This window comes from Oncorhynchus mykiss, chromosome 3 (assembly GCF_013265735.2).
Source record: "Oncorhynchus mykiss isolate Arlee chromosome 3, USDA_OmykA_1.1, whole genome shotgun sequence".
Taxonomy (NCBI): Eukaryota; Metazoa; Chordata; class Actinopteri; order Salmoniformes; family Salmonidae; genus Oncorhynchus; species Oncorhynchus mykiss.
In genome coordinates, this window is record NC_048567.1 from 62,452,707 (window position 1) to 62,480,494 (window position 27,788).

The 27,788-nt window shown below is 45.7% G+C and overlaps 1 protein-coding gene across 6 annotated transcripts in view; it reads right to left on the reverse strand.

Moving 5' to 3' along the window:
* Window positions 1-27,788, reverse strand: part of LOC110520347 (leucine-rich repeat and calponin homology domain-containing protein 1) — a 107,624-nt gene that overhangs the window by 27,023 nt on the left and 52,813 nt on the right. For all 6 annotated transcript variants that reach the window (XM_021597606.2, XM_021597604.2, XM_021597607.2 and 3 more), the window contains exons 3-9: window positions 17,271-17,397; window positions 16,625-16,730; window positions 7,495-7,631; window positions 6,846-6,976; window positions 5,873-5,960; window positions 5,135-5,240; window positions 2,044-2,162 (exon numbers count right to left, since the gene is read on the reverse strand). In XM_021597606.2, coding sequence (XP_021453281.1) covers window positions 2,044-2,162; window positions 5,135-5,240; window positions 5,873-5,960; window positions 6,846-6,976; window positions 7,495-7,631; window positions 16,625-16,730; window positions 17,271-17,397 — 814 coding nt within the window. The remainder of the gene's footprint in view (window positions 1-2,043; window positions 2,163-5,134; window positions 5,241-5,872; window positions 5,961-6,845; window positions 6,977-7,494; window positions 7,632-16,624; window positions 16,731-17,270; window positions 17,398-27,788) is intronic.

The following is a 27,788-nucleotide window of genomic DNA, read 5'->3' on the forward strand; positions in this document are numbered from 1 at the left end:
TTGCATTATTTAAACCAAATTGAACATGTTTCATTATTTACTTGAGGCTAAATTGATTTTATTGATGTATTATATTAAGTTAAAATAAGTGTTCATTCTGTATTGTTGTAATTATCATTATTACAAATAAATAAATAAATAAATAAATAAATAAATACAAATCGTCCGATTAATCGGTATCGGCGTTGAAAAATCATAATCGGTCGACCTAAAATTGAGATGACTGGGATATCATCCATCCTGGCCTATTGAGATGACTGAGATATCAATATATCATGATCTAAATTGCAATCTAAATGATTACTGAAGATTCATATTCCATCCATATGCATTAAAGGTACAGTATCATTAAGGGCCATTAATCAAGCCTACCGGCCACCCAAAGGTCTTCACCAAGAGTTGATGGATAAAAGTGTGATCGGTTAAACAGTACTGGGGTCATAGAGAACGAATGTAATATACAGTGGGGTAAAAAAGTATTTAGTCAGCCACCAATTGTGCAAGTTCTCCCACTTAAAAAGATGAGAGGCCTGTAATTTTTGTCATAGGTACACTTCAACTATGACAGACAAAATGAGAGAAAAAAATCCAGAAAATCACATTGTAGCATTTTTTTATGAATTGTTTTGCAAATTATGGTGGAAAATAAGTATTTGGTCACCTACAAACAAGCAAGATTTCTGGCTCTCAAAGACCTGTAACTTCTTCTTTAAGAGGCTCCACTGTCCTCCACTCGTTACCTGTATTAATGGCACCTGTTTGAACTTGTTATCAGTATAAAAGACACCTGTCCACAACCTCAAACAGTCAGACTCCAAACTCCACTATGGCCAAGACCAAAGAGCTGTCAAAGGACACCAGAAACAAAATTGTAGACCTGCACCAGGCTGGGAAGACTGAATCTGCAATAGGTAAGCAGCTTGGTTTGAAGAAATCAACGGTGGGAGCAATTATTAGGAAATGGAAGACATACAAGACCACTGATAATCTCCCTCGATCTGGGGCTCCACGCAAGATCTCACCCCGTGGGGTAAAAATGATCACAAGAACGGTGAGCAAAAATCCCAGAACCACACGTGGGGACCTAGTGAATGACCTGCAGAGAGCTGGGACCAAAATAACAAAGCCTACCATCAGCAAGGGCATTGACGATGAAACGTGGCTGGGTCTTTCAGCATGACAATGATCCCAAACACACCGCCCGGGCAACAAAGGAGTGGCTTCGTAAGAATCATTTCAAGGTCCTGGAGTGGCCTAGCCAGTCTCCAGATCAACCCCATAGAAAATCTTTGGAGGTAGTTGAAAGTCCGTGTTGCCCAGCAACAGCCCCAAAACATCACTGCTCTAGAGGAGATCTGCATGGAAGAATGGGCCAAAATAAAAGCAATATTGTGTTGTGTGAAAACCTTGTGAAGACTTACAGAAAACATTTGACCTCTGTCATTGCCAACAAAGGGTATATAACAAAGTATTGAGATAAACTTTTGTTATTGACCAAATACTTATTTTCCACCATAATTTGCAAATAAATTCATAAAAAATCCTACAATGTGATTTTCTGGATTTTTTCCCCTCATTTTGTCTGTCATAGTTGAAGTGTACCTATGATGAAAATTACAGGCCTCTCTCATCTTTTTAAGTGGGAGAACTTGCACAATTGGTGGCTGACTAAATACTTTTTTGCCCCACTGTACATGAGACTGGAAGTCTGAACACATCAGCTCCACTTTTCATTCTGTTAAAAACACCAATCCTTTCATTATTTACAGCACAACCATTTCCCCATGGGTCTTTGACAATACAGACAGCCTTAATGATGCACATTATCATCCTTAGTAACAGCTCCAGAGTCCGTCTAGACATCTAGCTCATAATGGATGATGCTGAGACCCAGGTAGAAAAAGTTGACCCAAAATCACCTATTAGAGGAGTAGTTCACACCAAATGTCAAAATGTATGAATTCAACAAGTTGCTCACCTAATTAACTTTAAACCAAATCTTTCAGGGAGTGAGTGAGTGCGAGAGAGAGAGAATGGCCTTGCCTTGATGTAGCTGACAAAGCAGTTGCTGAGAGCAGAAGAGTCTCTGTAGCCAAACTGTTCCTTCAGGGCCTCAGTGGGGCTCTCCTCTATCAGTCGCACCCCGTCCCCATGGGGGTCCGCTACAGGGGGCAGAGATCAATGGAAAGAATGTCACAGTTCAAAGGCTGTACTGTATGGAGACACTGTCCCTTTATATATATATATATATATAGGTTGAGAATATAGTGTTTATGAGATTTGGGTGGATAGTGAAACAACATTACACTCCCCTCCGTATGTATTTGGACAATGATTTTTTTTATTTTATGTGTCAGCATTGGAATTGTATTAAAATGTACAGAAGGTGACAGTACAGTATTTGAGGGTATTTTCATGCATATCTGTTTAACCATTCATAAATCTCTCTTTTAAAAAAAATAAACAATGCATGAGAAGACTTTGCCTTTGTTCGTTAATTAAGGTGTCCAGAGTGAATACGTGGTCTGTGCAGGGTGAATATGTGGTCTGTGGTACGAAAATTTGGTAAAAATCCAATTTGACATTGCTCAGTACATTGTTTTCGCTGAGGAAATGTATGAGTCTGCTGTTAAGGCAAAGCTCACTCTCTCGCATCCATCCGAGCTCTGCTAATATAACAGCCCAGATAGTCTGAGGCAGCTGTATAGTCCTCTCTGCTACACTTTTCCACAGGATGGATGAGTCCACCATGTTGCATTTTTCCAATAAATTAGAGGGCTTAGTGACTAAAAGGTGACGGCCCTCATCTCATCTGAGTCAGTCTGATCAAGCCTGCCATTTAACACAAACTCAGCAAAAAAAAGAAATGTCTTCACTGTCAACTACGTTTATTTTCAGCAAACTTAACATGTGTAAATATTTGTATGAACATAACAAGATTCAACAACTGAGACATAAACTGAACAAGTTCCACAGACATTTGACTAACAGAAATTGAATAATGTGTCCCTGAACAAAGGGGGGGGTCAAAAGTAATGGTCAGTATCTGGTGTGGCCACCAGCTGCATTAAGTACTGCAGTGTATCTCCTCCTCATGGACTGCACCAGATTTGCCAGTTCTTGCTGTGAGATGTTATCCCACTCTTCCACCAAGGCATCTGCAAGTTCCAGGACATTTCTGGGGGCAATGGCCCTGGCTAGGGCCATCACCCTCCGAGGGGGCTAGGGCCATCACCCTCCGAGGGGGCTAGGGCCATCACCCTCCGAGGGGGCTAGGGCCATCACCCTCCGAGGGGGCTAGGGCCATCACCCTCCGAGGGCTAGTGAAGATCCGGGCTCTTCGCTGGCCATGGCAGAACACTGACATTCCTGTCTTGCAAGAAGTCACGCAGAGAACGAGCAATATGGCTGGTGGCATTGTCATGCTGGAGGGTCATGTCAGGATGAGCCTGCAGGAAGTGTACCACATGAGGGAGGAGGATGTCTTCCCTGGAACGCACAGCGTTGAGATTGCCTGCGATGACAACAAGCTAGTTCCGATGATGCTATGACACACTGCCCCAGACCATGACTGACCCTCCACCTCCAAATCCATCCCGCTCCAGAGTACAGGCCTCGGTGTAATGCTCATTCCTTCGACGATAAACGCGAATCCGACCATCACCCCTGGTGAGACAAAACCGCGACTCGTTAGTGAAGAGCACTTTTTGCCAGTCCTGTCTGGTCCAGCGACGGTGGGTTTTTGCCCATAGGCAACGTTGTTGCCGGTGATGTCTGGTGTGGACCTGCCTTACAACAGGCCTACAAGCCCCCAGTCCAGCCTCCCTCAGCCTATTGAGGACAGTCTGAGCATTGATGGAGGGATTGTGCGTTCCTGGTGTAACTCGGGTAGTTGTTGTTGCCATCCTGTACCTGTCCAACAGGTGTGATGTTTGGGTGTACAGATCCTGTGCAGGTGTTGTTACACGTGGTCTGCTGTCCGTCCTGTCTCCCTGTAGCACTGTCTTAGGCGTCTCACAGTACAGACATTGCAATTTATTTCCCTGACCACATCTGCAGTCCTCATGCCTCCTTGCAGCATGCCTAAGGCACGTTCACGCAGATGAGCACGGACCCTGGGCATCTTTCTTTTTGTGTTTTTCAGTCAGTGGAAAGGCCTCATTCGTGTCCTACGTTTTCATAACTGTGACCTCAATTGCCTACCGCCTGTAAGCTGTTAGTACCTTAACGACCGTTCCACAGGTGCATGTTCATTAATTGTTTATGGTTCTTTGAACAAGCATGGGAAACAGTGTTTAAACCCCGAAGATCTGTGAAGTTATTTGGATTTGAACTAATTATCTTTGAAAGACAGGGTCCTGAAAAAGGGACATTTCTTTTTTTGCTGAGTTTACATGTCACACATACACTTCATTAGTACTGTTACACTCTCACACCACCTTCACTTTCAACACCATTCCCACCCAGTCTGAGGACCGCCAGCCTATCAGTGACCCCTCCCAGACTACTCCCTGTGTGTGCCGACATAGCCTTCCTGGTGTATATCTTTACTTCCTGTCCCCACCTCTCTCTCACACACACACACACACACACACACACACACACACACACACACACACACACACACACACACACACACACACACACACACACACACACACACACACACACACACACACACACAGAGAGAGAGAAAGCGTTTAGCCAGGGTCAACACTGCCCCAGAGCTCCCTCCGTCTTTCTCAAAAACAACAATCTGGGAAAAACTCCCACTGAGCCACATAGACACCATGAAGGCTCCGGAAACATCTCTTTTATCCCATGTCCTCTCTTTAGAGCAACGGAAATTGACAATGTTTCTATTCTGTTTCCTCTTGTGGCAGATAGGGGCGTAACATAAACCAGAGGCCTCTCTACAGTGTCTATCTGGGCAGTGTTACTGTGTTATCCTAATCTGAGGATGTAACAAACAGCCCTGCTGGCTGTTCTCTTCTCCCATTCAGGAGGGCTGGTATCGGGGATGGGTGGCTACTCATTGACAGGGTCGGTGGGTGGAGTGGGGTGGAGATATCCTTACTGAGAGTGTCAGAGACGTGTGGCGTTGTAGGTGTGTGTGTGTGTGTATGTGTGTTACCTGTGAGAGCGCTGATGTGTTCGCTGGAGTCGTCTTTGCTTAGCCCCTCCTCCTCTGTGATGTGGGACATGGGGACATTGAGACTCAAGCTGTCCTCGTCTGAGGGCTGAAACAACCACACAGCTCAGTTACCAAAAACATTAGCAACCATTTCTGTTACCAACAGAAATCTAAGCACTTCAGCTGGTACAACTGGTACAGTATTTCAGTCAGAATCAGCCAAATGTTTCAGCTGCCAAAAAACAACCAGATATTCTGTCAAATGCATCATTCCAGAGAACTGTCGTATCATACCTGACAATATCTTCTTCACTACTTCAATCTGATCAGCACAAAATACACTGAGGTCATGGATGAATGTGTACCAGTAGAAAAGTAAGAGAGAACAAAAAGAAAAAAAAAGAAACTCCCCAAAAAAGAAAGGGAAGAAGACAAAGAAAAGAAAGACAGAAAGATAGCCTGCTACCCTCAGGCGGTGGCTATGTGCTCAGCCGGCACAGTACAGCCTAGAACAGCTCTGAAGAAATGGTGACAATTCAACATCACTAGGTAGATGTGCTATTTCTTGCATAATATTATTATATACATTTCTAAACTTTCTGAAGTCATGGTGCAGAAAATGAAGGGAACGTTCAATGGCAATGTATAATGTCGGACACCTACGGTGTAATCAATGCAAATGTTACACACAAATGCATGTGGGTGTGCGCACACAACAAACACAAACACTCATTCTACCTCGGTGGCAGACAGTCTCTTGTCCCCGTTGTCACTGCCAACTCCTGAGTCCGTGTCCTGTTTCTTATTCTGGTCAATGTCCTCCGTGCTGAGAGGAGAGGGGTGAGAGGATTATGGGACGGCCAGGGTCAGGAGGTAAAGACGCACACGGAGGAGGAAAGAGGAGAGAAACTGACAGAGCAGAGTCTAATCGCTCCAATCACAGTGGAGAAGCACGGCTCTGTCACACTCTCTTTCTCTCGCTCCGTCTCTCACACACATGGAAGCTAGGTTTAAGGGAAGTTATCCACGGAACAGTCTCCAGACAACTGAACCGAGATTCTCTCTCTCGCTCTCTCACACACCTTTTCGTTTCTAGGCCACCTACATTTGCATCCCAAGGGAGCATGTTCACTGATCAGAGTGAAGCATAGGGCATTCTGTCCTTATCTTCATTCACATAAACACGTTAGATCCAATTCTGGCCTCACACCGACTTAATCATTATTACCATTCAATATATAAACTTTATGAGAATCCATGTGAATACAGTTCTAATAAAGCATTGGGCCAGGGTGTTGGATCCTTCTACTATGGCTCTATGGCTGAATTATAAATAGCTCTGCTGTTCTTTTCCTCCACTGCCAGGAGTGTGTGTGTGTGAGTGGGATGTGAGTGTGAGTGTCTAAGCTCTCCAGGACAAAAGGAACATTTGTCCTGCCCACGCTTTGCAGTGGGGAGGGTTATAGGGGTGGGGGTGGACATTACAGGGCACATTACAGAACATAACATCCTCCCTCCCTGTAAAACACTTCACTCTCATACACACTGTGAGAGGAAGGCTCAGCAGCAGCACTATAACAACAGGTAGAAATGGAGTGGTAAATAAATCAGAGGTTGCCAATACTGGCCCTAGAGAGCCAAAGTGTGTGCAGACTTTTGTACCAGCCCAGTACTAACAGTTGCCTCCACTAGGGTTGCCATAGCAACTCACCTGCCAGTGGTGGGGCGTGATAGGCTGAGGCGCTCCATGACAGGCAGGTAGAGAGAGTCAGGCATCTTGTCACTCCGACACGCCTCGATGCTCAGGTACTTAAATACGTGAACTTTTCCCTTTATGCAGATCTAGAAAACAGATGATGATAGAAAAGTAGAAGGTACACAAATAATTCCACTATATGGAAAGCTAAAACAAAATAAACAGTGACATGGTCAATAGAATGCTCCATGATGAATGCTACTACATTCCATTGCAGCGTATGTCATGCCAAGCTGTGGAGAAAGCTGTGGAGAAAGCTGTGGAGAAAGCTGTGGAGAAAGCTGTGGAGAAAGCTGTGGAGAAGCTGTGGTGAGAGAAAGCTGTGGAGAAAGCTGTGGAGAAAGCAATAGCCCCATGCAGACCCAGACTAGGGACGGACATTTGAAATATTTTCACTATTCAAATAATATGACATTTTTTCAGATATCCGGATATTTGAAATGCATTGCGTTTTTTGTTAACATTATGTGCTCAGACAAAGCCTTTTCATTGTTAAAATATGGCTACATATTTGTACTTATGAATAGGCCTACTTGCAAGTAATCGAATACTAACGTCTGTTCGGATATTTGATTATCTGTGCCCATCCCTAACCCAGACTGACCTGTGCAGGTGGGCTCTGTAGGGGGTTGTTCTCCAGCTGTAGTGACTGGAGCTGGGACATTTTCCTGTAGCATACTGGGATGGTGGACACCTTGTTACAGGAGAAATCAAACTTCACCAGGGGAAGCTCCGCCAAGTCTGAGGGCGAACACACAATTCCTAGAGTTAGAGGAATAATTGTGTGTGTGTGTGTGTGTGTGTGTCTCAACAGCTCTGGGACTCCAGTGGTCTCCTGAGGGTCATCGTTGCCAGGGGGCGACATGGAGCTCCATCCACCTATCAGGTGAGAGCTTACAGCCCTGTCTGTCATCCTGAGGAAGAGGGAATGTCCACAAGAACAACATCTACATAACCCACATCAACAACTCAGTATAAACACCCAGACAACCTCTGAGCAACATCCACAGAATCCAGAGTGTGTGGGTTGACAAGGTCATGACTAGGATCATCAGACATAACTTTCCCCTCTAGAAACCCCCACAGCCCAGCAGGAGCAGTTATGATACTTCAAGGGTCCCTCAATGCCTAAGTTCCACTAACATGGACCATGCCAAAATGTAAAAATAAACTGGAGGAACGCATCTTAGGCACTAACCTCGGCACAAACCACTATGGCCCTGTCCATGTGGGAGGGGAGACATGGCTAGGGAACAGAAGAAAACCACAGACAGAGAGGCTGACTATCACAACATTGGAAAATACTGATCAAATAAATAGCAGCTATTAGGCTGGGTGTTACTGGTGTAACGTTGTCGTATCATATGTATTTAAATGAGCAACATTGGATAAAGTAGTCCTGGAATCAGACAGAGAGAAGACAGACAGTGAAAGATCAATGACAGAGAGAGAAATATGGTAAATATATTAACAGCCCAGCCAGCACATTTGGTTCCTTGGAAGTTGTGGAAACATACGTTTTTGGTTTCGTTTTGGTTCTGGGAACAAAGCTAAGAACGAAAGCGAAAATTTCACCTGCAAATATTTAGGTTGAAGGCAGGTTCTGAGAACGTTTTAATGTGGTTCCCTAACATTTTCCTGGGAGGTTTTATTAATGTTCTGAGAACAGTAATTATAGGTTATTGGAAGGTTATTGTAGGTTATTGTAATTAAATAACACTGAGAAAATGTTTCAATAAGACTTTTTATAACACCGTTAGCTTAGTTTGGGTTAAATGTTTTGAACTCCAAGCACAGAAATTCTGAGAAAATGACTCTAAATAGAACAATGAGGAAACCTGTAAAAAGCAAAAGTACTGAAATTCCCACAGAAGAACGTTGTTTCTTAAAGTTCTCTGAACATTCTGAGAACATGACTTTAAATAGAACCATGAGGAAACCTTATGCTGAAGTACAGAAATTCTCAGCTAAGAAACATATGGTTCTCAGAACGTTATGAGCTAGCTGAGTATCCTGCAACATTCCCATAAGTTTGTGGGAGGGTTGTATGCAAAATAATCACAGGACAAGCAAGCTCTCAAAACTCTAACAAAACACATGCTTCTCAGAACGTTACATGCTAGCTAGGAGAGAAAGAGTAACAGACAGAGCTAGCGAGTCTCAGAGTTTCTGTGCCAGCAACACAATCCTCAAAAGGTCGAAATTCAAGCGAAACAATGACAACTATATCTCTCTGACAACCTTTTATAATTAAGATCGCTGAGATGAAAGATAAATATTGGCTTGGAGGACATGAGGGTGAGCTCAAAATATAATTTTTTTAACCAACCAGTATTCTACTTTTCTTAATTAGCTGAAATGAGAACGTCCGTCACATCCTCTTCCCTCAAGGTCACCCCTTAAAATAACTTATGAGGGACTTCTACTATCATTCAGTCTAAAAAGGGAGACATCTCATTCTGAATAGTACAGTAAATCAATTCCATTTCCCAAGCTTTCAAGAACTTTACCAACATTTTCTACAACAGGATTTCAACCTCCAGACAATATTTTCAGAATCTATATCACCTACTGCATTTCCTATTCCCAAAATTGGGTACACACAATGCCCCTCAGGGGTACCCCAAATAAAAATGTGATTCACATTCTTTTACATTTGTGGCTTTTTCAAGAATCTCAAATATAAAATACATTTTGATTTGTTTAACAGTTTTTTGGTTACTACATGATTCCATGTCTTAACTATTATTTTACAATGTAGAAAATAGTGAAAAATAAAGAAAAACCCTTGAATGAGTAGGTGTTTTGACCGGTAGCGTATGTGAGAGTGGATTCTCGACCCTCACTCTAGTATGAAAACGAAACACAGGCACAGACTGTGTGTGGGAAATTACTTAAGACTGAGACTCTCTCCAACATAACCCAACATTGCAGAGTTATATGCATCCTTTCAAGCAAACCCTTCTCATTAACCAGTAATTCACAATTTTGATGAACAAATAAGGTTTTAATAAATATTTTTTCATTTACCCGCCAAATTTTGTGTTTCCAATTGGTAGTTACAGTCTTGTCTCATCGCTGCAACTTCCGTACGAACTCGGGAGAGGCGAAGATCGAGAGCCATGCGTTATCCGAAACCCAACCCAACCAAGCCACACTGCTTCTTGAGACAATGCCCACTTAACCCGGAAGCCAGCCGCACCAACGTGTCAGAGGAAACACCGTATACCTGGCGACAGTGTCAGCCTGCACTGCGCCCGGCCCACCACAGGAGTCACCAATGCGCGATGGGACAAGGACATCCCTGCCGGCCAAACCCTCCCCTAATCCGGACGACGCTGGGCCATGGGTGCGCCACCCCATGGGTCTCCCGGTCGCGGCCAGCTGCGACAGAGCCTGGACTCGAACCCAGAATCTCTAGCGGCACAGCTAGCACTGCCTTAGACCACTGCACGACTCGGGAGGCCCGAAATAAGGTTTTATATGTAAGATGGCTAAATAAAGAGCAAAATAATTGATTATTATTATGTGCCCTGGTCCTATAAGAGCTCTGTCACTTCCCACGAGCCCGTTGTGACAAAAACGTACTCGTTCTTATGTTTAATAAATGTATCGTACAGTGTGTATGTGTGTGTGGCAGGCTTAGAATGATGGCAAAAAACAACATTTGAGAGTGCGCTGACCCTGGTGTTAGAGGTAGAGGTTGAATGAAGGGGTACGGGACAATAAAAAGTTTGGCAACCACTGACCTACTGAATCAGTAACCATAGCAATTTCCAAAAACTAACAAAGAAACACTTCAGTAAACCTCTAAGGCAAGATGACTAAAATACTTCAGTGCCTTGGTGGTCCAGTAAGGGGGTCTCAACAAAAAGACATTTGAGGAGGGACGCCCCGAAAGTTCAACGACCATTCATCTAAAAACCTGATTTCCCAACATCCCCTCCTCCCCAGGGCTCTCGTCCGATCCACTAGCTCCTCTCCTGTCCTCCACTAACAGAGTCGAGCCTCCTGGCCAGATTAAGGCTCATCAATCAAACCCAGAGAGGATGGAGCATCTGCAGCGGGATCATAAAGCACTTTCTGTAAATCTGCAAGAGACATGCACACGAGGAAAATATGTAGTAAGACTGGTCGGAAAAATACTCTCGTCCATCATTCAGACAACGAGAGACTCTGACAGATGGTGGGTGGCGTCTCTGGGACAGAGAGCTGTCCTGTCACAGACGTCTTTTACTCTACTCAAACCACAAAGACCACTGCTAAAATACCCCTAGGCCCTAAGACATACCAGGAGACTGGATCATAGACATCATATATCTGTCTGAGACAGACATACACTGAACAAAAATATAAAAAAGGCAACATGTAAAAGTGTTGGTCCCATGATTAATGAGTTGAAATAAAACATTCCCGAAATGTTCCATATGCACAAAAACCTTATTGCTCTCAAATTTTGCGCAGACATTTGTTTACATCCCTCTTAGTGAGCTTTTCTCCATTGCCAAGATAATCCATCCATCTGACAGGTGTGGCATATCAAGATGCTCATTAAACAGCACGATCATTACACAGGCTGCGTACAATAAAAGGTCACTCTAAAACAGGGGTGGGCAATTCCAGTCCTCGAGGGCCTGATTGATGTCACAGTTTTTCCCCAGCCTCAGCTAACACACCTGACTAGAATAAACACCTAATCATGATCTTCAGTTTAGAATGCAATTTGATTAAATCAGCTGTGTTTGCTAGGGATGGAGAAAAAGTGTGTGACACCAATCAGGCCCTCGAGGACTGGAGTTGCCCCCCCATGCTCTAAAATGTTCAGTTGTCACAGAACACAATGCCACAGACATTCCAAGTTGAGGGAGTGTGCAATTGGCATGCTAACTGCAGGAATGTCCACCAGATCTGTTGCCAGAGAATTTAATGTTAATTTCTCTACCATAAACTGCCTCCAATGTCATTTTAGAGAATTTGGCAGTACGTCCAACCTGTCGCAGCAGACCATGTGTAACCATGCCAGCCCAGGACCTTCAAATCCGGCTTCTTCACCTGCGGGATCGTCTGAGACAAGCCACCTGGACAGCTGATGAAACGATGGGTTTGCACAACAGAATAATTTCTGAACAAACTGTCAGAGTCTCAGGGAAGCTCATCTGTGTGCTCGTCGTCCTTACCAGGGTCTTTACCTACTGCAGTTTGGCGTCATAACTGACTTCAGTGGGCAAATGCTCACCTTCGATGGCCACTGACACGCTGGAGAAGTGTGCTCTTCATAGATGAATCCCTGTTTCAACTGTACCGGACAGTTTGGGCGTTGTGTGGGCGAACAGTTTGCTGGTGTCATCGTTGTGACCAGAGTGCCCTACGGTGGTGGTGGGGTTATGGTATGGGTAGGCATAAGCTACAGACAACAAACAATTACATTTTATCAGTGGCAATTTGAAAGCACAAAGATACAGTGACAAGATCCTAAAGCTCATTGTTGTGCCATTCATCCGCCACCATCATGTTTCAGCATGATAATGCACGGCCCCTTTACACAATCTGTACACAATTCCTGGAAGTTGAAAATGTCCAGGTTCTTCCATGGCCTGCATACTCACCAGACATGTCACCCATTGAGCATGTTTGGGATGCTCTGGATTGATGTGTATGACAGCATGTTCCAGTTCCCGCCAATATCCACCAACTTTGCACAGCCATTGAAGAGGAGTGGGACAACATTCCACAGGCCACAATTAACAGCCTGATCAACTCTATGAGAAGGAGATGTGTCGCGCTGCATGAGGCAAATGGTGGTCACACCAGATACTGACTGATTTTATGATCCACGCCTCTACTTTTTTAAAAAAGGTATCTGTGACCAACAGAGGCATATCTGTATTCCAAGTCATGTGAAATCCACAATTTAGGGCCTAATCAAATTATCTGAATTGACTGATCTCCTTATATGAACTGTAACTCAGTAAAATCTTTGAAATTGTTGCATTTTGTGTTTATAATTTTGTTCAGTGGGTCTGTGATTTGGCTGGGCTCAGATATCAGTTACTTGGAATATAGTTCCGAATATATAAACACATTCAGCAGGGCTGTGACCAATGTTCCCTCAAACCTTTTGGGGCACTGAGAAAATGTTTGGTCTTGTGAGCAGAAACTTGGTCATTGTGAGAATTTTGCTTACAGTGAAACACTGAGGCTGTATCCTTAGTTTTAGATTGTAGCCGATAGGCTATTGTGGCAATTTGAGTATAACGTAGTTCTACCAACAAAACAAAACGGAGCAAATCCCATAACATTATTACATGTAAATAGCTTTTGATTTCTATGATTATAGTCTACAGTAGCCTATACAGGCCTACATTGCATGAGACTTTTAAACACGTTTTTACATTATGAATTGCTTCACATTAATTCATGATGTTTTACTTGGTCTGTGACACCATAGGCCAAATATGTTTTAGGTTATGTTCATTTGTATTGTGTTGTAGGATGCAAAAAAACACTTACAATGAATTATCATTACCATACAGAGAATTAGACAATGTAGCCTACCCCTCTGCCGATTGGCTTATTTGCACAGTCAAGCCCGTCTAAAAATACAACACTGCCCCTTTATGACATAAGCTTTTTACCTGACCGGCTTTTCAAAGACAACTTGAAATGTAGCCTACACGTTTTGTGCTCTTGTAGGAAGCAGTAACACCCCATTGCTGAACTATACTTATCTATAACTGGGCTAATAACTCGCCAACTAGCAAAGAATATCAACAAATGTGCACACGTGCGGATCAAATCTGAAAAACCCATTCCCTCCCGGGTGATTGAAAGACTGATCGTGGGCTACCCAGCCAATAGAATTCTACTCCTACAAGAAAATCAAAGACTCAATCTTGCAAAGTTAGATTTGTTTTTGGTTTGTTGCATTGAAAAGTTGCTGATATAATGTTGAGTCGATCACAGAAAAAACGTTGACCTATATTTTTTATTTTACCTTTATTTAAGTCAGTTAAGAACAAATTCTTATTTTCAATAACGGTCTATGAACAGTGGGTTAACTGGCTGTTCAGGGGCAGAACGACCATTATTCTTCCTCCACCAAACTTTACAGTCAACACTATGCATTGGGGCAGGTAGCTTTCTCCTGGCATCCACCAAACCCACATTCATCCGTTGGACTGCCATATGGTGAAGCGTGATTCATCACTCCAGAGAATGCGTTTCCACTGCTCCAGAGTCCGATGGCGGCGAGCTTAACACCAATCCAGCCGACTCGTGGCATCAGCCCCTTTAATGAAGCTCCCGACTAACAGTTTTTGTGCTGACGTTGCTTCCAGAGGCAGTTCGGAACTTGCAAACTTGCTCCAGAGCGCTCACAACCTCAGACTGGGGCGAAAGGTTCACCTTCCAACAGCACAACGACCCTAAGTACACAGCCAAGACAAAGCAGGAGTGGCTTCAGAACAAGTCTCTGAATGTCCTTGAGTGGCCCAGCCAGAGCCCGGACTTGAATCCGATTGAACATCTCTGGAGAGACCTGAAAATAGGTGTCCAGTGACGCTCCACATCCAACCTGACCGAACTTGAGAGGATCTGCAGAGAAGAATGGAAGAAACTCCCCAAATACAGGTGTGCCAAGCTTGTAGCATCATACACAAGAAGACTCAATGCTGTAATCACTGTCAAAGGTGCTTCAACAAACTACTGAGTAAAATGTCTGAATATTTTATGCAAATGAGATATTTCTGTTTGAAAAAATATTATATATATAAAAAAAAAATCTAAAACCTGTTTTTTCTTTGTCATTATGGGGTATTGTGTGTAGATTGATGGAAAAAAAAACAATTTAATCAATTTTAGAACAAAGCTGTAATGTAACAAAATGTAGAAAATGTCAAGGGGTCTGAATAGTCTCCAAAGGCACTGTACAATGTCATTCTAGGCGATTCTGTGCTTCCAACATTGTGGCAACAGTTTGGGGAAGGCCCTTTCCTGTTCCAGCATGACAATGCCCCCATGCACAAAGCGAGGTCCATACAGAAATGGTTTGTCAAGATCAGTATGGAAGAACTTGACTGGCCTGCACAGAGCCCTGACCTCAATCCCATCGAACATCTTTGGGATTGTTTGGGCTGTTATAGCAGCAAAGGGGGGACCATCTCCGTATTAAATGTCCATGATTTTGAAATTTGACAAGCAGGTGTCGACATACTTTTGGTCATGTAGTGCAACTACACCTGCATAGGCTATAGCCTACTTTATTTAATTGAGACCAACACACATGATCTCTAAATGTACTGAACTTGGAGCAGCAAGAATGATGACAGCTACAACTGCGACTTTTGCATATAGGATTTAGTCTACCTTTTTTAGGAGGCCGATTTGCCAGCAGAGACAAATACATGAGTAGCTACTATCTTGTTAGTGGCTACTATCAATACTTACTGAAAATGAAAAGGCACAATGCTCGCTCACCATAGCAGCCTAACCTATGAGCGCGTTGTCTTTTCTTTTTAAATTATTACATTTTTTATTTATTTATTTTTTACCCCTTTTTCTCCCCAATTTCGTGGTATCCAATTGTTAGTAGCTACTATCTTGTCTCATCGCCCAACTAGGAGAGGAGAGGTGAGCTACTGAAGTTGAAGCAGCAAATTGTGTGTGTGAATAATGCTGTATGTGTTTTAATAAAATAGGTAGACTCAGGCTGACGCATACAAAGCAGAATAATTACTGTTGCCAAATAATCTGCGGGACAACAAAAATATTTTAATCGCAAAGTCATCTGTCTGACTGCCTGCTCCCGCCACCCGCAGCATGAAAAATGCAGATAGCGCCACAATGATCTCTGTCGGGACACGCAGGTCCCACGGGATGCCCTAACTGTAACCTCCAATTCCAAGACCATAAATCCCGTGGCGGTTCGCAACTCAAAACTACCTCTAGAGTGGGTGTGTCCAAACATTTGACTGGTAATGTATATGTCCACACACACATCTTTTAACAATATATTTTCCTTTATTATTATTATTTTCTGCTAACCCTACCACCCCTCCCCTAATTGAAGTAAACTAATGAACAACACTTAGGCTTCTACTTCCAGCTTATACACACTATATACATTTTAAGGACACAATCTATTTTACAATTGTTATATTTTGTTTGTTTTTTGTCTTGTCCTTCCTCTACCCTCAACATCTCCCATCTATTTCCAATCTATTTCTCAACCTCTCCCATCTATTTCTCAACCTCTCCCATCTATTTCTCAACCTCTCCCATCTATTTCTCAACCTCTCCCATCTATTTCTCAACCTCTCCCATCTATTTCCCATCCATTTCTCAACCTCTCCCATCTATTTCTGATGTCCATCCATTTTGATTTCGATTTGCCATATATTGTTCAACTGTGTTGCTTTACAAACGTTCTGAACCTTTCTATTCTCATAGTTTCCACAGATTGTAATTCAAAGACAAACATAGAATTCCCCTTTAGGTAACTGGTTCCCTAAATATCCTGTGATCCACCAAAATCAGCTAAATAAACAAACGATTGTTTCCAAACACAACCCAGACATGACCCAGACATGACCCAGAAATGACCCAGACATGACCCAGCTGCGACAAAACATCCGAGTCTCTTCGTGACCCATCTGGAAAACACTTCCTTAGGTTTCAAAACTCACTTACAGGAAAGACATATGGCAGGTAATATGGTTTAATGGGTCTAAACTCACCTTCAGGTAGGACACAGAGCAGGTTCCTGCGGACGTTGAGTTCTCGGAGGGCCTTGAGTCGGCCGATGTGACGGGGCAGAGCAGTGATCTCATTACAGCTCACATCCTGTAGGGGGCACAACACACTGAGTTAACTCACACACAACTAACGCTTTACTGGTGGGTGTGCAGGATTTTGTTCCAGCCCTGCTCAAACACACCTGATTCATCTAATCATGGTCTTGACGAGTTGCAGGTAAGACAATCAGGTGTGTTAGAGAAGGGGTTGGTCTGCTCACCCAGTAACTCTCCAGGAGGATGGTTAGTCACCCCTTGTGTACAAGAGCTACGGTAAGGACTGGGGGGTTGTAACACATCCCTGGGGGGTTGTATGGCTCGTTAACACATCAATAATAAATGCTTCCTATTCCACTGTTCTTCCCCGTCTCCTCACATGGAGTTAGACAATGTCTCCCTTCTCCTCTCCTTCCCTGCTCTAGCTGCATGAGGGCCGGACCATTAATTTCACTCCTCAGTGGAGAACAGAACAGTTACATAAGGCCTGGCTGGGAGCTCACACAGGAAACGAAGAGCTGAGTCAGAGACTGGCACACACACACAAGAGAGAGAGAGAGAGAGAAAGAAAGAAAGATAGATAATCTCTTACCAGCTCCATGAGGCTCCTGAGCTGTCCGATGGCCTCAGGTATACACACCAGTTTGTTGTTGCTGGCAATGAGGACTCGTAGGGGTAACCCACACAGGGAGGCTGGCAGAGCACACAGCTGGTTCCGACTGTGGACACAAACACACAGAGGCATAATATTACACACCAGAGAGATGCAGATCAGAGAGCGATACATAGGATGTCCAGAGTGTCTACAATCTAGACCTGATGACGATCCACTTGGATAGAAAGTTCAATTTAAAAAAAGTGTCAGATGTGTGATGAACCTTGTGTCATGTACTCTAATATACATGACTATGACCCCATACCAACTGAACCCATTTCCTTAAAAGGGGAATATCACCCTGGCTCTGCCATGGCCTATAGTCATTACTAGATTAACAACATTATGTTTTTATCATAAACATCACAATTATCCAAACCACAAGCTAAAACTAGCACATTTCCATTTCACTGGTAGAATCAGGAAGTGCATACGGAAAGTATTCAGAAATCTAGATTTTTAGCCCACATTGTTACTTTACAGCCTTATTGTAAAATTGATTCAACTGTTTTCCCCCCTCATCAATCTAGACACAATATCCCATGACAACAAAGCAAAAACAGTTTAGACATTTTTGCAAATGTATTAAAAATAAAACAATGAAATATCACGTTTACATAAGTATTCAGACCCTTTACTCAGTACTTTGTTGAAGTACCTTTGACAGCAATTACAGCCTCGAGTCTTCTTGGGTATGATCTTGATTCAGATGACCATCCTACCCATGCTAGATTACGGAGACAATTTATAGATCGGCAGTTAAGGGTGCTCTCGAGCGGCTAGATGTTCTTTAACATTCGGCCATCAGATTTGCCACCAATGCTCCTTATAAGACACATCACTGCACTCTATAATCCTCTGTAAACTGGTCATCTCTGTATACCCGTCGCAAGACCCACTGGTTGATGCTTATTTATAAAACCCTCTCCAGGTCTCTCCAGAGATGTTCGGTCGGGTTCAAGTCCGGGCTCTGGCTGGGCCACTCAAGGACATCCAGAGACTTGTCTCGAAGCCCCGCCTGCATTGTCTTGTCTGTGTGCTTAGAGTCGTTGTCCTGTCGGAACTAGAAGCACAAGCATTACCTCAATGTTTAAGGTGTGTGTGAGGGGGGGGGGGGGGGGGGGTCTGGATGACCCACGAGCCACTCATGAGGAGTTTTTTGTGGCTCCCACCCCCATCAAAGTTGCCCATCCCTGACATATTCATATTAACAGAACATGTAAATGACTCAGTGTGTGTGATTGCTTGTGTGTAATGTGCTGTACTGTAGTGTTTTCATGATACCAGAAATGTTTAGGTACAAGGTATAGTATCACGATACTCAATACCAAAACAACAGCAAATAAATAAAGCATATTAGCCAGTCACAGAGTGACACTTGATCCAGACAGAAACTCAGCTACTGCTCTGTTAAATCGTTGGGCATCTTATCAGTTCAATATCATTCCATTAGACATGTTTTACGTCAACATCCATGTTGTATTAATGAATCAATACTACAATCAATTTGACTGTGTTTTTACCAATCCGACCAGGATGGAGCAGCTGTCTAGGACACTGTATCTCCGTGCTAGAAAAGTCACAACTAGGGTTGGAAAGAGAAGGATACTTTCTGGTCAATTTTCCACTGGTAGTTAAGCCCGGGAATATGGAGAATTTTACTTCAATTCATCAAATAAGTGAGCTTACAACAGTGAACCTTTTTTGTGGGATACACATAAGGCAATTCTAGGTCTGTGGCATATGTTGGTTAAACTATCCCCAATTCAATGGAATTGCAACCCTCTGCATGTGCAGTTCACTCTTACATCACATGTGCAGCTGATTCTCAAGATCTTGCACACTTATGAGCCCACACTACCACACTGTCTGCTTTCTGTTAAGTATTGATTACAATACTGGGTGGGGTGAATATATTTTATATGACATACATGATATGTTGTTAACTAGTAAATAGTAGCATACAGCAAAGTTTGTTTAAATAATTTCTAAATGGTTCATTTCTGCTAGTTAGTTTTCGCTACCATGTGGGTTTTAGCATGCTTGAGCCTGCTAACTGAGGAGTGTTAATTCAACTGTTTCCATACATGTTTCATTTTAAAACATTTATCTTACAAAGGAGTTGTTTAATCTAACTGCTTAACTATTGATCTGTACATGGAATTGTATTTGTTTTGTTTACTAATTTTTACTTACAACAAGCAACCTCTGACAAAAGTCCCTGTACTTCTATTCGAGGTGAAAATGATGAATCAGACACCTTATCAATAGCAATATCTTATGGTCCTCCTGGAATCAGAAGTATTTTTTGACTCAATGAATGTCTTGCTCGAGCTGTGTATGCAACTGGTTCACCTCTGATGCTCACAGGCAATGTGTATTGGAAGAGATTTCGGAATGTTCTTCGCCCAGCATGATTAACTAAATCATCTCCGCCCCTCAACCAGTATTCTACAAGAGCACAGACACAAGGGACAGCAGACACACCGGTCTCTACATTGCAGATGAGCTGAAGACAGTCATCAATGACCTTGAACCACAGAAGGTATTTGCACTGGTGACAGACAATGCTGCGAACATGAAGGCTGCTTGGTCTAAAGTGAAGGAGTCCTACCCTCACATCACACCCATTGGCTGTGCTGCTCATACACTGATTCTGCTCCTCAATGACATCATGGCTCTGAAAACAATGGATACACTACAAGAGCCAAGGAAATGGTTAGTTATGTGAAGGGTCATCAAGTTATAGCAGCAATCTACCTCACCAAGCAAAGTCAGAAGAATAAGATCACCACATTGAAGCTGCCCAGGAACATGTTTGACAGTCTCCTGGAGGGGAAGGAGTCTCTCCAAGAAATGGCCATATCACAGTCTACCGATATGGACAGCCCCATCAAGAGGATCCTCCTGGATGATGTATTTTTGGGAGAGAGTGGTAACTCTATAACCTATAGCAGTAGACATTGCACGGATTGAAGGAGACAATGCCATTCTGTCTGATGTTCAGACTCTGCTTGCAGGTGTAAGAGAAGAAATCCATACTGCCCTGCCCACTTCCCGGTTGCTCCAAGCAGAGGAAACTGCAGTTCTGAAATACATCAAGAAGCGTGAAGACTTCTGCCTGAAGCCCATACATGCCGCAGCGTACATGTTGGACCCCAAGTATGCTGGCAAGAGCATCCTGTCTGGTGCAGAGATCAACAATGCCTATGGTGTCATCACTACCGTGTCTCGCCACCTTGGCCTGGATGAGGGCAAGGTTCTAAGCAGTCTGGCTGAGAGGAAGACAACCAAAGCTTTAGTTTCTAGACTGTCATTTTACAGATGATGTTGAAAACGCTTTTGGAAGATGCGATGAATCATTGGGGATGGTTCAACATTCCCTTTCTCTTGTTGTTCAGTGAAATCATCCCATGTGACGAGTCAACTACTTTAATTAAAGTTCAATTCGTAACTAAATCCTTTTTTTCCTATTGGAAAGATTTAATCATTTGCAATTTTTCTATGATAAGGTAAAAGGTTTATGTTTGTCTCCAAATGATATGGTAAATATATCCAATGCAAAAAACATCTATGTTTAAATGGTATTAATATTAATTTGCATATATTTCCATTATTTCCCATATATTCCTGTTAATTCCCACAGAAAGTTTCCACCTCTGAATGTTTCCCAAAATGTGCAACCCTAGTCACTACAGACCCTTGTTTGATTCCAGGCTGTATCACAACCAGCCGTGATTGGGAGTCCCTTAGGGCAGTGCACAATTGGCCCAGCGTCGTTCGGGTTAGGTTTTAGCCGGGATAGGCCGTCATTATAAATAAGAATTTGTTCATAACTATATTTAAACTACATAACACAATGGTAATAACTTATTTGAATGGTAAATCTATCGATAAACTGGGTAAATCAAAATGTAGCGTAGGCCTTTTCACAATATACAGGTGAATGCATATCCAATAGGACTGTTTGCTTGCATCAAGTTATTCCATGGGTTACAAATTACAAACTCTGTTTCCCTTCCATTTGGGACTTGACGACATTCACGAGACAAGAGGGGTGGGGCCCGTCGGAGCTCTATTCACACACACAGTCAGACTTTCACTGAGGCGATAGATCATATGAGAAAGAGATCATGTGAGAAAGAGATAATATGAGAGAGAGAGAGAGAGAATTTATAAAGTTTTGGTGGCAATCAGCTTTGAAATCAGCATATTGTGATGTGATTTGCATATTATCAAAAACAAAGTACTAGGGTAGTGAATTGATGTTAGCTTCAGCTGTAAGCTAGCAAGGAAGGTTAGCCTATAAAGCTGGAAGATACTGGTATCGTCTTGCACTGTAAAGTGTTCTAGTCTGTTTTGCGAACAGTAATGAACTGTTTTAACATTTCTACATGCCATGTTGCATTACTGAAGTGTGTTCACTTCTGTGTGGCATGTGTGGGGACATAACATGATGGAGCCCGGTCTCCCAGTGCAAGCTAAGCGGAACAGGCACTTGACCTATAAGGGGGACATCAGCTTTGCTGATACAGACTTGATCTGTGAGACACATTTGAGGGAAGTACCGAAAGTAACATAAATTCTAGTACCGAACCGTTTTTCATGTTCTAGCATCGAATAAAGTACAGAAGTTTCAGTATACCGTGCAACACTACTGTACTGTAAAAAACTACTCATTAGCTTTCCCATAAACACTTTTGTACTTCTGCAAAACATAAAACACACAGTCCCAATCTAGTTCAGTTCAGTCCAGCACGACAGCCCAAAACCCCTCAAAAACAGGATGTTGGTGTTCCCTCCCTGGTTTACATGAGCACAAGATGCTCGAAAACAATCCAAAGCCTTTCCAAACAGATCAGAACTCCTCCAAAACAGATCAGAACTCCTCCAAAACAGATCAGAACTCCTCCAAAACAGATCAGAACTCCTCCAAAACAGATCAGAACTCCTCCAAAACAGATCAGAACTCCTCCAAAACAGATCAGAACTCCTCCAAAACAGATCAGAACTCCTCCAAAACAGATCAGAACTCCTCCAAAACAGATCAGAACTCCTCCAAAACAGATCAGAACTCCTCCAAAACAGATCAGAACTCCTCCAAAACAGATCAGAACTCCTCCAAAACAGTTTGAACCTCATTAAAACAGACGCGCCTGCATGCTTACGAGTGGACATGCGCGCCTGCATGCTTACGAGTGGACATGCGCGCCTGCATGCTTACGAGTGGACATGCGCGCCTGCATGCTTATGAGTTGACATGCGCGCCTGCATGCTTACGAGTGGACATGCGCGCCTGCATGCTTACGAGTGGACATGCGCGCCTGCATGCTTACGAGTTGACATGCGCGCCTGCATGCTTACGAGTGGACATGCGCGCCTGCATGCTTACGAGTGGACATGCGCGCCTGCATGCTTACGAGTGGACATGCGCGCCTGCATGCTTATGAGTTGACATGCGCGCCTGCATGCTTACGAGTGGACATGCGCGCCTGCATGCTTACGAGTGGACATGCGCGCCTGCATGCTTACGAGTGGACATGCGCGCCTGCATGCTTACGAGTTGACATGCGCGCCTGCATGCTTACGAGTGGACATGCGCGCCTGCATGCTTACGAGTGGACATGCGCGCCTGCATGCTTACGAGTGGACATGCGCGCCTGCATGCTTATGAGTTGACATGCGTGCCTGCATGCTTACGAGTTGGCATGCGTGCGTTGCATCAGATCGAGCCGTATCACTGTGCAGTCCAGAGGCGCCACAGAGCCAGAGTTGTCAAACACAGTCTCTGTCTCCGACCCAAGAGATTAGAGACGGCATAAGTTCCTCTCTGGGATCCACTCTCTATTGAATCCCACAAGAACCGCTTAGATCCACTCCATATGATGAGGGAGAAGGTATAGACATAACATGGTGACTGGCTGAATGAAAAATTCTAATTGACCCCCTCTCCCCCTCTCCTTATTGACTCCCTCTCCTTATTGACCCACACCCCCTCTCCTTATTGACCCTCTCCCTCTCTCCTTATTGACCCCCTCTCTCGCTCTGCCTCTCCCTGTATTGACCCCCTCCCTCTCCTTATTGACCCCCTCTCCCACTCCTTATTGACCCCCTCTCCCTCTCTCCCAATTTTTATTGACCCCCTCTCCTTATTGACCCTCTCTCCCTCTCATTGACCCCCTCTCCTTGCTGACCCCATTCCCCTCTCCTTACTGACCCCCTCCCCTTACTGATCCTCTCCCCCTCTCCGTATTGACCCCCTCCCCCTCTCCTTATTGACCCCCTCCTTATTGACCCACTCTCCTCCTTATTGACCCTCTTTCTCGCTCTCCCTCTCGTAATTGACCCCCTCCCCCTATTGACCCCCTCCCCTCTCTATATTGACCCCCTCTCCCCATATTGACCCTCTCCCCATAATGACCCTCTTCCCACTCTCCGTATTGACCCCCCTCGCTCTCCGTCCCTCTCCTTATTGACCCCCGCTCACCCCCTCCCCATTAACCCTCTCTCACCATATTGACTCAATCCCTCTCTCCCCGTATCGACCCTCTCCCTCCCCCACTCCTTATTGACCCTCTCCCTCCCCCACTCCTTATTGACCATCTCCCCCCCTTCCCGTATTGACCCTCTCCCCCCTCTCCCCGTATTGACCCTCTCCCTCCCTCTCCCCGTATTGACCCTCTCCCTCCCTCTCCCCGTATTGACCCTCTCCCTCCCCCACTCCTTATTGACCCTCTCCCCCCTCTCCCCGTATTGACCCTCTCCCCCCCTCTCCCCGTATTGACCCTCTCCCCCCCTCTCCCCGTATTGACCCTCTCCCCCCCCTCTTCCCGTATTGACCCTCTCCCCCCCTCTCCCCGTATTGACCCTCTCCCCCCCCTCTTCCCGTATTGACCCTCTCCCTCCCTCTCCCCGTATTGACCCTCTCCCTCCCCCACTCCGTATTGACCCTCTCCCTCCCCCACTCCTTATTGACCCTCTCCCTCCCCCACTCCTTATTGACCATCTCCCCCCCTCTTCCCGTATTGACCATCTCCCCCCCTCTTCCCGTATTGACCCTCTCCCCCCCTCTTCCCGTATTGACCCTCTCCCCCCTCTCCCCGTATTGACCCTCTCCCTCCCTCTCCCCGTATTGACCCTCTCCCTCCCTCTCCCCGTATTGACCCTCTCCCTCCCCCACTCCTTATTGACCCTCTCCCCGTATTGACCCTCTCCCCCCCTCTCCCCGTATTGACCCTCTCCCCCCCTCTTCCCGTATTGACCCTCTCCCTCCCTCTCCCCGTATTGACTCTCTCCCTCCCCCACTCCGTATTGACCCTCTCCCTCCCCCACTCCTTATTGACCCTCTCCCTCCCCCACTCCTTATTGACCATCTCCCCCCCTCTTCCCCCTCTCCCCGTATTGACCCTCTCCCTCCCCCACTCCGTATTGACCCTCTCCCTCCCCCACTCCGTATTGACCATCTCCCCCCCTCTCCCCGTATTGACCCTCTCCCCCCGTATTGACCATCTCCCCCCTCTCCCCGTATTGACCATCTCCCCCCTCTCCCCGTATTGACCCTCTCCCCGTATTGACCCTCTCCCCCCGTATTGACCCTCTCCCACCCTCTCCCCGTATTGACCCTCTCCCCGTATTGACCCTCTCCCCCCGTATTGACCCTCTCCCACCCTCTCCCCGTATTGACCCTCTCCCCGTATTGACCCTCTCCCCTGTATTGACCCTCTCCCCGTATTGACCCTCTCCCACCCTCTCCCCGTATTGACCCTCTCCCCGTATTGACCCTCTCCCACCCGCTCCCCGTATTGACCCTCTCCCCTGTATTGACCCTCTCCCCGTATTGACCCTCTCCCACCCTCTCCCCGTATTGACCCTCTCCCCGTATTGACCCTCTCCCACCCGCTCCCCGTATTGACCCTCTCCCCGTATTGACCCTCTCCCCGTATTGACCATCTCCCCCCTCTCCCCGTATTGACCCTTTCCCCGTATTGACCCTCTCCCCCCGTATTGACCCTCTCCCTCCCTCTCCCCGTATTGACCCTCTCCCCCCCTCTCCCCGTATTGACCCTCTCCCCCCCTCTCCCCGTATTGACCCTCTCCCCCCCTCTCCCCGTATTGACCCTCTCCCCCCCTCTCCCCGTATTGACCATCTCCCCCCTCTCCCCGTATTGACCATCTCCCCCCCTCTCCCCGTATTGACCATCTCCCCCCCTCTCCCCGTATTGACCATCTCCCCCCCTCTCCCCGTATTGACCATCTCCCCCCCTCTCGCCGTATTGACCATCTCCCCCCCTCTCCCCGTATTGACCATCTCCCCCCCTCTCCCCGTATTGACCATCTCCCCCCCTCTCGCCGTATTGACCATCTCCCCCCCTCTCGCCGTATTGACCCTCTCCCTCCCCCACTCCGTATTGACCCCCTCCTACAATATAGCAAGTAAAACACTGGAATGGTAGATTTGCAATGGGAGAATGTGCAAAGTAGAAATAAAAATAATGGGGGTGCAAAGGAGCAAAATAAATAAATAAATAAAATACAGTAGGGAAAGAGGTAGTTGTTTGGGCTAAATTATAGGTGGGCTATGTACAGGTGCAGTAATCTGTGAGCTGCTCTGACAGTTGGTGCTTAAAGCTAGTGAGGGAGATAAGTGTTTCCAGTTTCAGAGATTTTTGTAGTTCGTTCCAGTCATTGGCAGCAGAGAACTGGAAGGAGAGGCGGCCAAAGAAAGAATTTGTTTTGGGGGTGACTAGAGAGTAGAGTATGGAGTATGGACTAGAGTATGTACCCACTCCCCCTTTCTACCTCTCCTTATTGACCCTCTCTCCTTACTGACCCCCTCCCCCTCTCTGTATTGACCCTCTCCCCTTACTGACCCCCTTCCCCCTCTCTGTATTGACCCTCTCCCCCTTCCTCCCTCTCCTTATTGACCATCTCACCCTCTCCCCCCGTATTGACCCTCTCCCCCCCTCTCACCGTATTGACCCTCTCCCCCCGTATTGACCCTCTCCCTCCATCTCCCCCCATTGACCATCTCACCCTCTCCCCCCGTATTGACCCTCTCCCCCCCTCTCACCGTATTGACCCTCTCCCCCCGTATTGACCAACTCCCCCCCTCTCCCCGTATTGACCCTCTCCCCGTATTGACCCTCTCCCTCCCTCTCCCCGTATTGACCCTCTCCCCGTATTGACCCTCTCCCCGTATTGACCATCTCCCCCCTCTCCCCGTATTGACCCTTTCCCCGTATTGACCCTCTCCCCCCGTATTGACCCTCTCCCTCCCTCTCCCCGTATTGACCCTCTCCCCCCCTCTCCCCGTATTGACCCTCTCCCCCCCTCTCCCCGTATTGACCCTCTCCCCCCCTCTCCCCGTATTGACCCTCTCCCCCCCTCTCCCCGTATTGACCCTCTCCCCCCCTCTCCCCGTATTGACCCTCTCCCCCCCTCTCCCCGTATTGACCCTCTCCCCCCCTCTCCCCGTATTGACCATCTCCCCCCTCTCCCCGTATTGACCATCTCCCCCCCTCTCCCCGTATTGACCATCTCCCCCCCTCTCCCCGTATTGACCATCTCCCCCCCTCTCCCCGTATTGACCATCTCCCCCCCTCTCGCCGTATTGACCATCTCCCCCCCTCTCCCCGTATTGACCATCTCCCCCCCTCTCCCCGTATTGACCATCTCCCCCCCTCTCGCCGTATTGACCATCTCCCCCCCTCTCGCCGTATTGACCCTCTCCCTCCCCCACTCCGTATTGACCCCCTCCTACAATATAGCAAGTAAAACACTGGAATGGTAGATTTGCAATGGGAGAATGTGCAAAGTAGAAATAAAAATAATGGGGGTGCAAAGGAGCAAAATAAATAAATAAATAAAATACAGTAGGGAAAGAGGTAGTTGTTTGGGCTAAATTATAGGTGGGCTATGTACAGGTGCAGTAATCTGTGAGCTGCTCTGACAGTTGGTGCTTAAAGCTAGTGAGGGAGATAAGTGTTTCCAGTTTCAGAGATTTTTGTAGTTCGTTCCAGTCATTGGCAGCAGAGAACTGGAAGGAGAGGCGGCCAAAGAAAGAATTTGTTTTGGGGGTGACTAGAGAGTAGAGTATGGAGTATGGACTAGAGTATGTACCCACTCCCCCTTTCTACCTCTCCTTATTGACCCTCTCTCCTTACTGACCCCCTCCCCCTCTCTGTATTGACCCTCTCCCCTTACTGACCCCCTTCCCCCTCTCTGTATTGACCCTCTCCCCCTTCCTCCCTCTCCTTATTGACCCTCTCCCCTCCTCTCCCCCCATTGACCATCTCACCCTCTCCCCCCGTATTGACCCTCTCCCCCCCTCTCACCGTATTGACCCTCTCCCCCCGTATTGACCCTCTCCCTCCATCTCCCCCCATTGACCATCTCACCCTCTCCCCCCGTATTGACCCTCTCCCCCCCTCTCACCGTATTGACCCTCTCCCCCCG